A 13,516-nucleotide genomic window follows, 5' to 3' on the forward strand; every position below is an offset into this window, starting at 1 on the left:
TCGTTTGATCTGATCTGACGTACTTTATGTATAGTGGAGCTGTGTAGTTTGTTAGTTCGCTTTATCTTTATAAGCATTCAAGTATAGGAAAACGAAAGCTTCCTTACAATGCTTTATGAATTTAATTTCTATCTTTAAACTTTCATTTGACTTCGATATATCATAAACGCCCATATAGCAATATAGAACTACGAGATTATTATATATATATATATTAAATTTTTTATTAGCACATTAAACTTCCCTCATTTATAATATATATAATTCCCAATTTTTTTTTTATTTTAAAAGATTTTTCCTACTATGGAAATTACCAACAAAAAAAAAAAGATAGTGAATAATAAAATTATTCTTAATTAATTAGAAATAAATTTTTTAAGAATAATAATTAATACAAAAAAAAAAAATTACATAAAAATAGAACACCGCGTTAAAAATGAATAATAAAAATTATTATTGAAAAATATTAATGTATTCTTTTCATATTTCACAAAATATGGGTCATGAGTTTTTCATCTAATAGAAAATTATTATTCATATGTAAAATATATCGTTAAAAATTATAACTCATATGAAAATTGAGAATTCACAATTTCTTTTGTGTCTACATATAAAAAGTAATTGTAAAAAAAAAAAATATATATACATTATTCATTTGAGTCTGACTAATGCATCAATTTATAATTGTATTATTATTATAAATTTTATTAAAACAAAAAAATTATGTTTAAACCACAATTTTTATTGCTTTAAAGTCAAGTAACACTAAAATTGGTATAATAAGGTATGATTTATTAATTTTCCCTTTTGTTATAAGTGATGATTCATTGTGTGTTAGTTTTGTGGTTTATTAAGCCACAGATATAAAAGATGTGATGATAAACTGACTAATCCGTGTAATTTAAAGATTATTTCATTGCCTTGTGTATTACAATTCAGAAAATTTGTTAAGAATGCATGCTTTAAAATACATATATTTATGTATATATATATATATATTTATGAGTAGTTTGTTAAATTCAACAAAGAAATTTATTATTGATGCATAAACGAAAAAGTATTCTCAAAAAATAATTTACATTTTTTTATAACATAATAAATTGGTTAAAAATAAAAAAAAAATTATTTATGATTATAAATAATAATAATTTAATTATTATTTATAATTTATATATGTATTTAAAATTAGCTATAATCGTCGAAATATCGCGAATATTATATGTTAATCACTGAATACAAAAAAAAGTTTTTTGTAAAAAAAAAAAATTACTTGAATAATGAAAAATTAATTTTTTTTTAAATTTGTTTTAGGAATCGGTATCGATGATACATTTGTGATGTTGGCAGCTTGGAGGCGAACAGATTTCACAAGTCCAGTTCCATTGAGAATGGCTGAGACTTTGAGTGAAGCTGCAGTTTCAATCACCATTACATCTTTAACTGATATGGTTTCCTTTTTTATAGGAATATTTACACAATTCCCTTCAATTCAAATATTCTGCATTTATTCAGGTAAACTATTTATTTTCCACGCATGCATTTTTCATAATTAAAATATTAATTTTACTTAAAATTTTTAATATATTATACAGTTATTAAAATTATATTTTCCGAAAAAGAAAATATTCCAAAAAAAATATAGATAAATAAAATAATGCAATTTTTTTTTATTATTTTAATTTTTCTCCAATATTAATCTATAAAAGAGAAATTAAAAAAAATTAAACAATAAAAAAATTCGTTAATTTAATTTTTTTTATAACATGAATACAATGAATATTAGATAAAAAAAAAGTTGTCTTTTTGTAAATGATTTATATATTTATTTAGATGTAGAATGCGTTATTTATTTTTATCAACCTGATTAATTATAAAGTAACGTATACAATTTTAATCATTCGCGACACCATTAACATTAATTAATTTGTTAAACATTAATTTTATAGGCTTTGCGGTGGTGTTTACATTCCTGTTTCATTTGACCTTTTTCACCGGATGCCTCGCGATAAGTGGTTACTGCGAGCAAAAAAATCTTCACAGTGTCTTCTGTTTTAAAGTTCAACCTCTTTCAAAATCAGGTTAGTATAAATTACAATTTATTATTAATTATTTCATTGCACATTAACCTTTTTTTTTTTTTTTTTTTTGTTTCGATTAATTACTTTTTTCGAATTATTATACATATATATATGCAAAAACCTCGAAGAAAAAATATAACAAAAATATTTCATCAAATTTTTTTTGCAACCAAACCTGATTTGGTTGGTTACACAAAATTTGAATTGTTAAATATTTATTATATTAACATAAATATTAATATTAATATTTATGTAAAAATATTTTAAGTAAATTGCATGTCTAATAAATAATAATTTTTTTTCAAATTTGTTCTAAAAATTGTAAATATAATATTTTCAACTTTATAAGTTCTCAGAAAGATTAAAAGTTTAAATTGGTTTTTTAAACACACATTTTTTTGTGAATGTTCGTTTGGCATTTATAAAAAAAAAGTAGTTTTTGGAATGTCTTGAAAGGAGGTACAATTTTTTTTTTACCTAATATAATAATGACCAAAGTAGAAAAAAAAATTCTTTATATAGCTGAAACCTAATTAAATCTAGTAACTATAGTCATAATCTATTTTTATAGATTATATACGGTTACGAAAACCAGAAGTTATTTACATAAAAATATTTTTGCATCGAATTCATTTTATTATTATTATTATTTTTTTTTTTAAAAAGACAAAATTTCACTTATTTAAATTCAGAAAACATGAAAAATATTCTTTTGAAATTATTTCTTTAAATGAAAACAATAAGATGCTGGACAAGATTTTATATATATATATATATGTTATGAATACACTTTATGCCAATATATTTCCGCGAAAATGCTTTCTCCAGCGATCATGTCAACCGAGACTATTCAGCGGTCTATACCCCGTATAAAATCGACAGTTGTATTACGCTTTCATGTGCATATTATGTACTCGATAATACATATAAATATGGTATTGCTCACTTTGATATATCAAATGTGAACTTATAAATCGTATACTAGCGAGAAAATTCAGTTTTACGTCATGTTTCATGCGAATTAACGATGATCATATAATTTTTTTCCAATAAAATGTTTGGAAATAATGATTTCGTTACGATGTTCGCTATAACTCAATTGTCCCACGAACATTCAATTGTCAGGGAAATAAATAAAACATTATTATAAAATCGTAAGAAGTCATTAGAGGAATTTTACTGTTAAAAATACTGCCAATTTGTTTAGATTAGATGATGTTAACGGATACTTGTGTAATCGCGAATTACTTTCCCTATGTCTTATATATATATATATTTTATTTTAATGTCATCGCTTGACTAGTTTATTGAAATTATATATTGTTAATTCAAGGAAGTTTTTCTTTTCACTGTCTTAATGAAATTCAAGAAAAATTAATAATAATTCATTTATTGAAAATGTGTCAAGGAGAATTTCCCATTTTTAATTAAAACTGTTTTTTCTAAACATTTCCTCAAAGCCCTGAATTAAATTTTTTTTTTTAAATTTTTTGTTTTATTTTAAACATTGTTAATTTGTTAAACATTAATAATTATTTTTTTAAATATATTATAATTATATCAATAATGAAATTATAATTAAATTTAAAAAAAAAAAATAAGTACTGTATAATTAGAAAAATTATTTGAAGAAAAGAAATAATAAGAAAAATTGGGTTTAAAGATATTTTTATCACGTTCAAATACGCTTTTCATATATATATAAGGTCAGTGACGGGCATTAAAATGCGTCAGGCAGGAAACAATAATTGCATTCTTCTTATCAAGACTGTTTATGCTTCTGTTTCTTTGTTATTAATGTATAATATCTCGTTAAAGAAGATATAAAAACCACATTGGCTATTGTTGCAAATAATAGTTGACTAATATTTTCACAAATGACAAATTTTAATAAACTTTATAGCTTGTCTATATGTAAAAATATAGGAAAAAAAAGATTTTTCTTTTAAATGACAAAAATTGATATAACTTATATTGCAACCTTATTTCAATGTTAATAATTTTTTTCCAAATCTAATCAACAATAGAATAATTTTTTATCCATAAATAATATTTTTAAATATAATAATATTAAAATAGTATTTTTATATTTTTCATTGCATTAGTAATTTTTAAGTAATTTTTAGACAAAAAAATGATTTCATTTATTTAAACTTTCAGAACTTCAGGCACATTCAGAGTTAAATATTTATTTGTTTCAAATAACAATTTTCTTTGTCAAAAAAGAAATAAAATAAAATAAAAAACAATTTTATTAATTACAGGACATCGATCTTGGCTATATCGTCTGCTATGTTCGGGAGGAATTGATCCTGACGATCCTCGTAATGTAATTGATAATCCTGAACACGGATGTATGAGTTGGTTTAGAGATTATTTGGGCGCAGCTTTAAACATGAAATCAGTGAAGGCTCTAGTTATCATTGTTTTTGCCGCATATTTGGCTGGAGCATGTTATGGATTAACGAAAATTAAAGAAGGTCTCGAGAGACGTAAATTATCAAAGGAGGATTCCTATTCAGTCACTTTTTATGATCTACAAGATTTATACTTCCGAGAGTTTCCCTACAGAGTTCAGGTAAACTTTTTCTATAATTATTCCACTGTTTTTAATGTCCATTTCAACTAACTGAAAAAAGAATAATGAAAAAGTAAAAAAAAAAAAAATTAACCAAATTTTATGTAATAATTCCATTTCATTTAATACCTGCAGTAAAATTTTATAATGAATTTTAAACTAAATCACTAAATTTGAATGGTATATTAGAAAAAAAAATTTATTTGATTCAACTATTCGGTTACTTGACTATTATCAAATAAATATTTTATATTTGTACTCTCTAAATCTGAATCAGTAGAAATTTTACTAATTCAATAAGTACTTTTCATTTTAACTGAAGTTTCAGTTATTATTTGAAATTTACTAATATAATTAGTGAATATGCAAGCAATAGAAAATAACTTATTTAAATCAGTAATTTGTATATAACATAACCTTTAAAATTAACTATTAAATCAGTAGATTTTGTTGCCGCCGCCATATATTTATATTACTGATTCAATCAGTAATTGATATTTTACTAATTGAATCAGTAAATTTCTATTAATTGTCAGTTGCTCAATTCTCGCTATGGCAATTAGTATAGATTTCTACTGCTAATCAGTAAAATATGACTGATTCAGATTTAGAGAGAAATAATTATTATTGAGATGCATAAATAAGCTCTAAAATTAATTTGTATAGAATTTTCATGTGACCCTTATTACTTGAGTCAATTGAATGGTATTTGTTTCAAATAGAGAAATTATTGTTTCAAATTTATTTATAACATTAACACCCGCGATCCAATTGGACCATAAATGCTGGGCAATTTCAGTACATAGCTTAAATTATATTACAAAAATTATAGAAATAACTAAAAGAAAAATAACAAGGATTAATTCAACGAGTTTAAATATAAGTTAAAGGCTCTAATAAAATCTGTACATTGTAAGAAAAACACATCAACATTCGGTTTCAAATTTTCAACTAAGTAATTAATATGAAAACATGTATAGAAAATAGGAGAAACTTATCATTCCGTGAGAAAATTCTAGGCACACTAATATTTAATTTAAATAGGATCTCTGGTGCATATATCTGTGATGTTAATATTTTGCATATAAATATATACGCGGAAAAAATTATACGCTGTTCAACAGTTCGGAAGTCAAAGCGCAAAAATAAGTCAGTGTAATTTGAACCTTGGGGAGGATAACGCTTTTCAATTTTAAAAATGAGGTCCATATTTGAGGAATTTCTTCTGAATATCTTCCAAGTAATTACTATATTTGTCAAATTGAGAATTATCAATAAAAGGCGCATAATAAATTTTAGACCGAATGAATGAATTAAAAAGAAGATAATTAAAGTTTCTTTAATTGAAATAAAAATTATTTTGATTCAAGTAAATATTTATTTTATAAATAGTCAAATAACTGCGATTATTTAAATGAAATAAATTTTTTTTTTAAGTATCTTTTGCTCCTATATATCTGAAAAATTTGATTTCATTTGAATTAAAACTTGTCTCCATCTTGTGAGATATAGAATTCTTTAAAAGCACACTTTCCCAATGGTCAAAAGAATATTGTACAACAGAGCAAAAAATACTTAATAGTTATGTTGGAAGAACGTAATCCTGTGTATGTAATTATGTCACGTGCCCTCTCTGTCTCCCTCTTAATTCTATCTTTCTTTTCCACCTGATCGTACAAACAACTTTCTCCAACGTTGAGATTTTAAGAAAAGCAAACGTATCAGTTGCGTCAGGTGGAAGAGGATGGAATTCCCGAAGTGGATAAAATATTTATTCGGTATATATACGTATTGCGAAAAAAAATGTGTGTACAAGCCATAAAAGAATATTGAGTTCACCAATCAGGAACTAGTTTCTGGAAACTTAGAAAATTATTATGAAATGAAGAGTGAATTTAAGTATTATTAATTCTTCATTACTCAATGAGTACTTCCGTAAATGTAATCATTTGAAAAATGATAATTCTATCCATTAACATATTAAATTGAAACTTGATTATATTTGAAAGTTTATAGTTTTAAATAAATGCGTCCTTCGATATAAATATGGTTAAATTTATTTCAATGGATATTGAGTTATAATTTTCTCGATTCTTCTATTATATTTATAATATGAGACAATCACACCGGAAGTGACGCAAATAATTTCAAATATGAAAAGGTAATATACCTCTCTATATATAGTTCCCTCTCACCTTCACAATATTTTCTCTCTTAACTTGTCATGACTCGTGCAATCGACGAGAAAGTGCCAAGGAAATTCCAAGAAACCCATCGAAAACAATGCACAAACCTTATTTTTAGATCGCGTCATTAATGTAAATATTTTTTTTTTCATTTTGTAAATTGATTCAAGTTGACGGATCTCGTATGTCTTCATTTAACTTCATTATAGCGCTTCATATATTATTCTTTCAATAGGATCTTTATAATAAATTTTTCATTTGTCTTGACTGGACTCTCACTTTATTCGAATGAATTAAAATCACCAGTGAAATTTAAATGGTCTCATCTTTACAATTTCTTTTATATTGTGTTTTAAAAAAAAAATTTAGTTATTTAAAAAAAACCCCTAAATATCAAATTTTACTATTTAAATTTTTAGGAAAACTTGAGTCTTAGAAGGTTAAAAAAATTTCTAAACTATAAGTGAAATATTTCAATTTTTTTTTTTGTTCTAAGTAAAATAAAATGTGAGGATGAAAAAATTATTTGTATTCAATAATAATAGAAATTTCTTCGATTTTTTATACTGCCCTGCCCACTTACGTATTTTTTTCCGTTATAGGTCAGTACTCTCTAAATTTAAATTAGTGAGAATTCGTTCACTAATTTAAATTACTGAAAAAATTTCTACTAATTTTTTTTGTCATTTTTCACTAAAACTTTAGTAAAAAAAAATCAAAAAAAAATTTACTTAATCAAATAGTAATATTTTGCTAAAAATTAGTGAAAATTTCGACTAATTTGAAATAGTGAACAAATTATCACAATTCAAATTTAAAGAGTATTTTCTTTCATTTTTCATAAATTCTCGTGTTGTTTTTTATTTCTCTAATTTTTTTTTTTTTAAAATCTTAATTTAAAAAGAAAAAAACTTTTCCCTCAAATTCATCTTTTAATTTAGAAAAATTCTTAAGGGGAGGAATCGGTGAAATTTCAACTCATCAAAATTAATTTTGTTAAGGGGTGTCAATTTTTTTTCAGGCATTATTTGGGATCTAAAATTATTGTGAATTATCAAAATTAAGAAAAATTTAAAAAAATTTTTTTTTTTTTTTGCACCGGAATAATATCAAAAAAAAGCTCAATTATGGATTTACTCTGTTCAAGAATTTTGGTGGATCGCTCCACATTTTTTTCCTCGAATAACGATACGAAAACAAAACAAAGTGACAGCTTCGGCAGCCATGTTTTTTTTACTATTATACATGTATAGGTATAGTGGATACTGTCAGCAGTGGCGCTGTACACTAACATGTTAAATCTTTAACCGGTCGGTAACATAGAAAACTATAAAAAATTTCATTTCCAAATTTGACAAAAATAAGTTTGGCATCGAGATTAGATCGAAAGTAATCAAAATACCGATCTGCAATTTTATTTAAGTAAAGAGAAACGGGAAAATTTGGTCCACCGAAAATAGGAGACATTTCTATTATGAAAAATTACTCAATCTGTTTATAAAAAATAGGTTTTTTTTTGGTTTTAACTGAAGGTATGAATCAAATAGTAAAAAATGTCAGGAAAAATTAATTTACCCAAATCAATAATTTCGTTCAAATAATAAAATAATTAAATATATAATATTTCCATCATCTTATTTTTTTTATAAAAGAAGCTGAAGGAACAAATAAATCAACTCGATTCTGCATTACTAATTTCACTATATTCTCTCAGTTACTTCCTAATTATAATTTGAAACTATATGAGATTTTCTCTCGATAATGAAATATTTATTAAATGCATAAATTTTTCCAGCTCATTAACATAAATCTTTTTGTACAATTACAGATGATTGTCAGTGGTGAATATGACTACAGCGACCCAGAAATTCAATCACAAATAGAAAATCTCACAAAAACTTTGGAAGAAACAAAATGGATAAGTAACTCTCTCTATTCGGAAAGTTGGCTACGTAGTTTTCTGAGCTATATCACTGAAAATCAAGAATTTCTAAATGTAACGATAGACACAGAGGAGAATTTCATTAAAACTTTAAAGGAATATTGGCTTTACCCATCGAGTCCTTTCTCTCTCGATGTTAAATTCGATGATACCGGTAAGCATATTATAGGCAGTAGATTCCTCATTCAAGCAGTGAATGTCAGTGGTACAAATCAAGAGAAAGAAATGGTGAGAGATTTGAGAAAAATTTGTCACGATTCACCATTAAATGCCAGTGTTTTTCATCCCTATTTTGTCTTCTTTGATCAATTTGAACTTGTCATACCAATTAGCATTCAATCAATGTTAATAGGAGCAGTAGCAATGATGATAATTGCCTATATTTTTATTCCTGATGTTGTCTGCTGTTTACTAGTGGCATTTTGCATTATCTCAATTGAAATAGGAGTGGCTGGCTATATGGCACTATGGGATGTTAATCTCGACAGTATATCAATGATTAATCTCATTATGTGCATTGGATTTAGCATTGATTTTACAGCACACATTTGTTACGCTTACATGAGCTCAAAATACAAGACAGCAGAGGAACGTGTCAAGGCTTGTCTCTACAGTCTTGGTCTTCCAGTTGTCCAGGGTGCAATCTCAACAATTCTCGGTCTTCTAGCACTCTTATTCGCAGGAACCTATATTTTCCTTGTCTTCTTTAAAATGGTATTTCTTGTCATTTTCCTCGGTGCACTTCATGGACTTCTACTACTTCCTGTGTTGTTGTCAATTTTTGGTACAGGTGCCACGCCAAAGAGTAAAGAGGAAGAAATTGAGGGTGGTAAAAAATCGAAAGAAGACATCAGTAAACTTACAAAACCTTATGTTATCCCTCATCCACAACTTTATTACTCAACTACAACCAATGGTAAAGGAAGTCCAGCGATTAGTATGACGAATTTTGAAGAGAGAGATCCAGGATTAGGAACTAGTGAGGATAGTAATTCAACTGAAAGTGGATCTTCTCAAAGTAGAAGAAGACAACAGCAGGAGAAAGATGAACAAAAAAAGACAAACGAATGGAGAAGATCAGTTGGCACACTACAGGGTTTGTCACAATTTCAGGCTAATATAGCACCACCTCCAGATTATCCTGGAGCACCAGGTAATCAAGAGGAATCAAATTCAATTAACGATTCTAAACAAAAAGCTTCTTCTAATAATAATGGTACAAGGGAATATATTCGCAGTCGATCTCAACATAATCTTCATCAACCACCAAGGTACTTCACTGATCCTCGATATCCATAGAAAATTATTGTTTTCAATTGATTTTCATTATCAAATTTTGATGAAAATAATTTTTTTCCCTAGACACATTTTGGGACTGTTTTTTTTTTTTTTTTTTTTTTTTTTTTAATTAAATATTGTGCTACAATAAATGATGACTGATAAAGTAATCTCACGATTTTCAGTGGTCCCGAGTGTATATAGAAGACGCTCAGTGATCTCTACTGTTATAAAAGGAACAGGCGGCGTTGTACCTGTAACCTGTTGACGAACTTATTTTCTGAATTAGAAATTAGGTGTATATTGAGTGCGAACCAGTGTGATGTGAATTCTATTTTAAAAGCAAATACTCATTTGAGTAGGGGCTAAGAGACTATTATTATAACAATCAAGCTATTTGTAAAATTTGTGCATCAACTTTTGATACACTTGAAATTTCATATTTAGAAATTTGTAAAGGACAATATACTTTTTTTAATATTGACGATAAAAAGTTACATAACAATGACTGGATTAAAGGTAATTGTCCATTCTGAACATGATAATACTTAATTGCTGTGATAATCAAGTTCAGATAATTATAAAAATTAAATTTTTCAGACAAATCGATATTTACTACTCACTTTAAGAACTTTCTCTATACAAGAAAAAAATCACTTCTCATTAAATTTTCCCCAAAAATTTTGAAGAAACATTTCTTTATTAATGTGGTAAAAATTTCAAAACACTTTGCATTTAGGATAAAATTGAAAATTTTTAACATAATCCCACTTAAAAAAAAAAAAAAAATTGTAATTTGAAACTAAACACCTCTAACTCGTAAAGAGTTTAAAAAATTTTATCACAATTAATGCGGATTAAAAAGAAACATTTTATCAAAATTTTTGAAAAAATTTTAAAGAATATCAATTTTTTCACGAATAATTGGAGAACGTTCAAATATTTTTAAAGAACATGCCAAATGAATCTTGAGGTTTTGATTTTTCACTAAATGAAGATTTTTATACAAATCTTGAGAGTTGTTCTCAAAATTGTTTTCTGTTTTACAATATTTTTGAAATTGAATAAATTTTGCTCTAATTTTGCAGTAAATTAAAGAAATAATTCTTTGTCACGATATATGTTATATGTTAATAAATTATTAATGCAAATATTTAAAAAAAAAATGTTTTTTAAAAGTTATTTGCAATGAAAAAGAATTTATTTATTTCAAATAATTGATTACTTGCTTACTATCAAATAAATATATATAGCGATTATTGGTTTGAATACAGTTTAATTAATTTTAATGAAATTTATTTGGGTTAAAAAAATATTTATTTGATTAATAATTAATTTAATCATTTGAATTCAAATTTTTTTAATAATTATATACAATTTTCATTAAATGAACTTTATTAAATTGAATATGTTTTATTAAACAAAATAAAATATTATAAACTTCATTAAATTTAGATTATCATAAAAAATTCATTCAAGTTTCAAATGCCTACAAAGCGAAATAATTAAATGTTAAAGCAAATTTTATTCATCAAAATATTAATAAAACTTTAAATAATTTCTAAAAGTAATTGAAATCAACACCCTAGAAAATTATTTTTAAATAATATATACATACTTTTTAGAAATAACGAATTATTTTTTAATAAAGTTTAAAAACATTTTTCCACTTTAAAATAAAAATTGTCCAAATATTTACACTTTTCAAGCAAATATATGCTCAATCTCTCTCTCTATATATATATAAATCAAAAGAGAAAATGTATTTTGCATAAATATAGTATGTAATAGGAATTGTTAATTCAAACAAAAAAAATAATAATAATTATAAGTCAGAGTGTAAATGACAAGGAAAAAAATAGTTTATTAACTACAATTGTAATTGCATGAAATTGTTAAGTCGATTCCGCAAATGGATAATATTTCCATTAAAAAAAGAACTGATGAATATATAATGTGTACAGATTATTAAGTATCTTTTTAAGTTCGAGAGGAATGTTTTTTTTTTTTTTTTTTTAAAGAACTGCAAGGCACTTTATTGATTAATTTTCTATTGTTGTAACAAGTATTTTGTTTGAAATAGAGAACATATAATTTGTTCTTCTCGTTATTTTTCATAATTTCTATCAAATTTACTTTATTTAAAAATGTATTTTTTCCATTTTGCTAACACGACAAAAAAAAAACTGCGAATCGATCAATTTTTTAACATTTATAATCGTCGAACAATATATATATATACGGAGAGGAATAGATGGTACAGGGTACTATCTAGATAGTACCAAGTACCATATTTGATCTTACATATATACGGACAGCTATCTAGATTCTATCAGTTACTATCTAGATTGTACGGAGTAACCATCTTAAGATCATAAGTTCTTATCATCTATTTCTCTCTGTGTATAGAATTTTTTTATTCGAATCAAATACATATAATATAATGTATTTGAATTAAATAAATATTTATTTAGCTCTGAGAAAAATAAATTTTTTATCATGAATATAGTTTGCTAGGGTACCTGAAATTAACTTTAATAAAATGAATTCATTTTGGCCATTCTAAAAATATAAAAATTTAATTATACGTCGTTAAGTGCGTTATTAGTTAAAGAGAGAATGTAGGTATTTTTTTTTTAAATATAGACAATATGGCGAAACTGACAATAATGGTGAAAAATTTTAAAAACGTTGGATAAGGTTGCAACATATGCCATGCATCAAATTAGTTATATCACCTCAGGTTTGTTAATACATAATACTTTCTATAAGAGTGTTACTAAATGATCAATATTTTCATGAGAAAAAAATTCAGGAAAATTTTAGATAATAGTAATTTGAAAATATTTTGCGACCGATTGTAAAAATAAATATAATTGCAAAAATCTGTTTTTTTTTGCCTGTAAAGATATATATATATATATATATATATTTTTTTTTCTACGTAAATATTATTAGGCAATTTTAAGAATAAGTATTTAGAATTAAGGCGTTTGTTTAATTTTTAAGCAATAAATGTTTAAAATAATTGTATATTTATGAATGAGATGTTAAAAAAAAACTTGGTTTGAGAATGTAAAAAAAGAATAATCATGTTTATATCAAACAGGTTTAAAGTGTATACGTGTACGAAATATAGTGTTCAATAATTTTATAGGACATTCATTTCATTATTTGAAAAATGTACCCTTCTATGCGCTTTTCTGTTCATTTCAAAGTATAATTTTCAAGGCTATAAAAATATATATATATATATATATATATATATATATATATATATTATTTATCTTATTAGGATAATAATTTTCATTTTTAAATTCTGTCAAACACTGAATTAAAAATATGGTATATATGTAAATTTATTCAAAATAAGTGAATTTAAAAATTTTTAATTATAATTAAAATTTTTCTTAATTGATATGTAGAATTTAATATTTAAATTATCAGGAAATTA

General features: G+C 24.6%; 1 protein-coding gene across 2 annotated transcripts in view; it reads left to right on the forward strand.

Annotated features, from left to right (window-relative positions):
• Positions 1-13,221, forward strand: part of LOC127278006 (patched domain-containing protein 3) — a 48,719-nt gene extending 35,498 nt beyond the window's left edge. Inside the window, exons 6-10 of one of the 2 annotated variants that reach the window (XM_051299491.1) lie at positions 1,312-1,512; positions 1,947-2,078; positions 4,343-4,656; positions 8,671-10,055; positions 10,248-13,221. In XM_051299491.1, coding sequence (XP_051155448.1) covers positions 1,312-1,512; positions 1,947-2,078; positions 4,343-4,656; positions 8,671-10,055; positions 10,248-10,266 — 2,051 coding nt within the window. In that variant the 3' untranslated portion in view covers positions 10,267-13,221. Of the gene's footprint in view, positions 1-1,311; positions 1,513-1,946; positions 2,079-4,342; positions 4,657-8,670 lie in introns of both variants that reach the window. The other variant, XM_051299490.1, reaches the window with a different exon arrangement.
• The last annotated feature ends 295 nt before the right edge of the window (positions 13,222-13,516 follow it).

Source organism: Leptopilina boulardi, unplaced genomic scaffold, assembly GCF_019393585.1.
Source record: "Leptopilina boulardi isolate dan_hultmark-lab unplaced genomic scaffold, ZJU_Lbou_2.1 LbouV2_193, whole genome shotgun sequence".
Taxonomy (NCBI): domain Eukaryota; kingdom Metazoa; phylum Arthropoda; class Insecta; order Hymenoptera; family Figitidae; genus Leptopilina; species Leptopilina boulardi.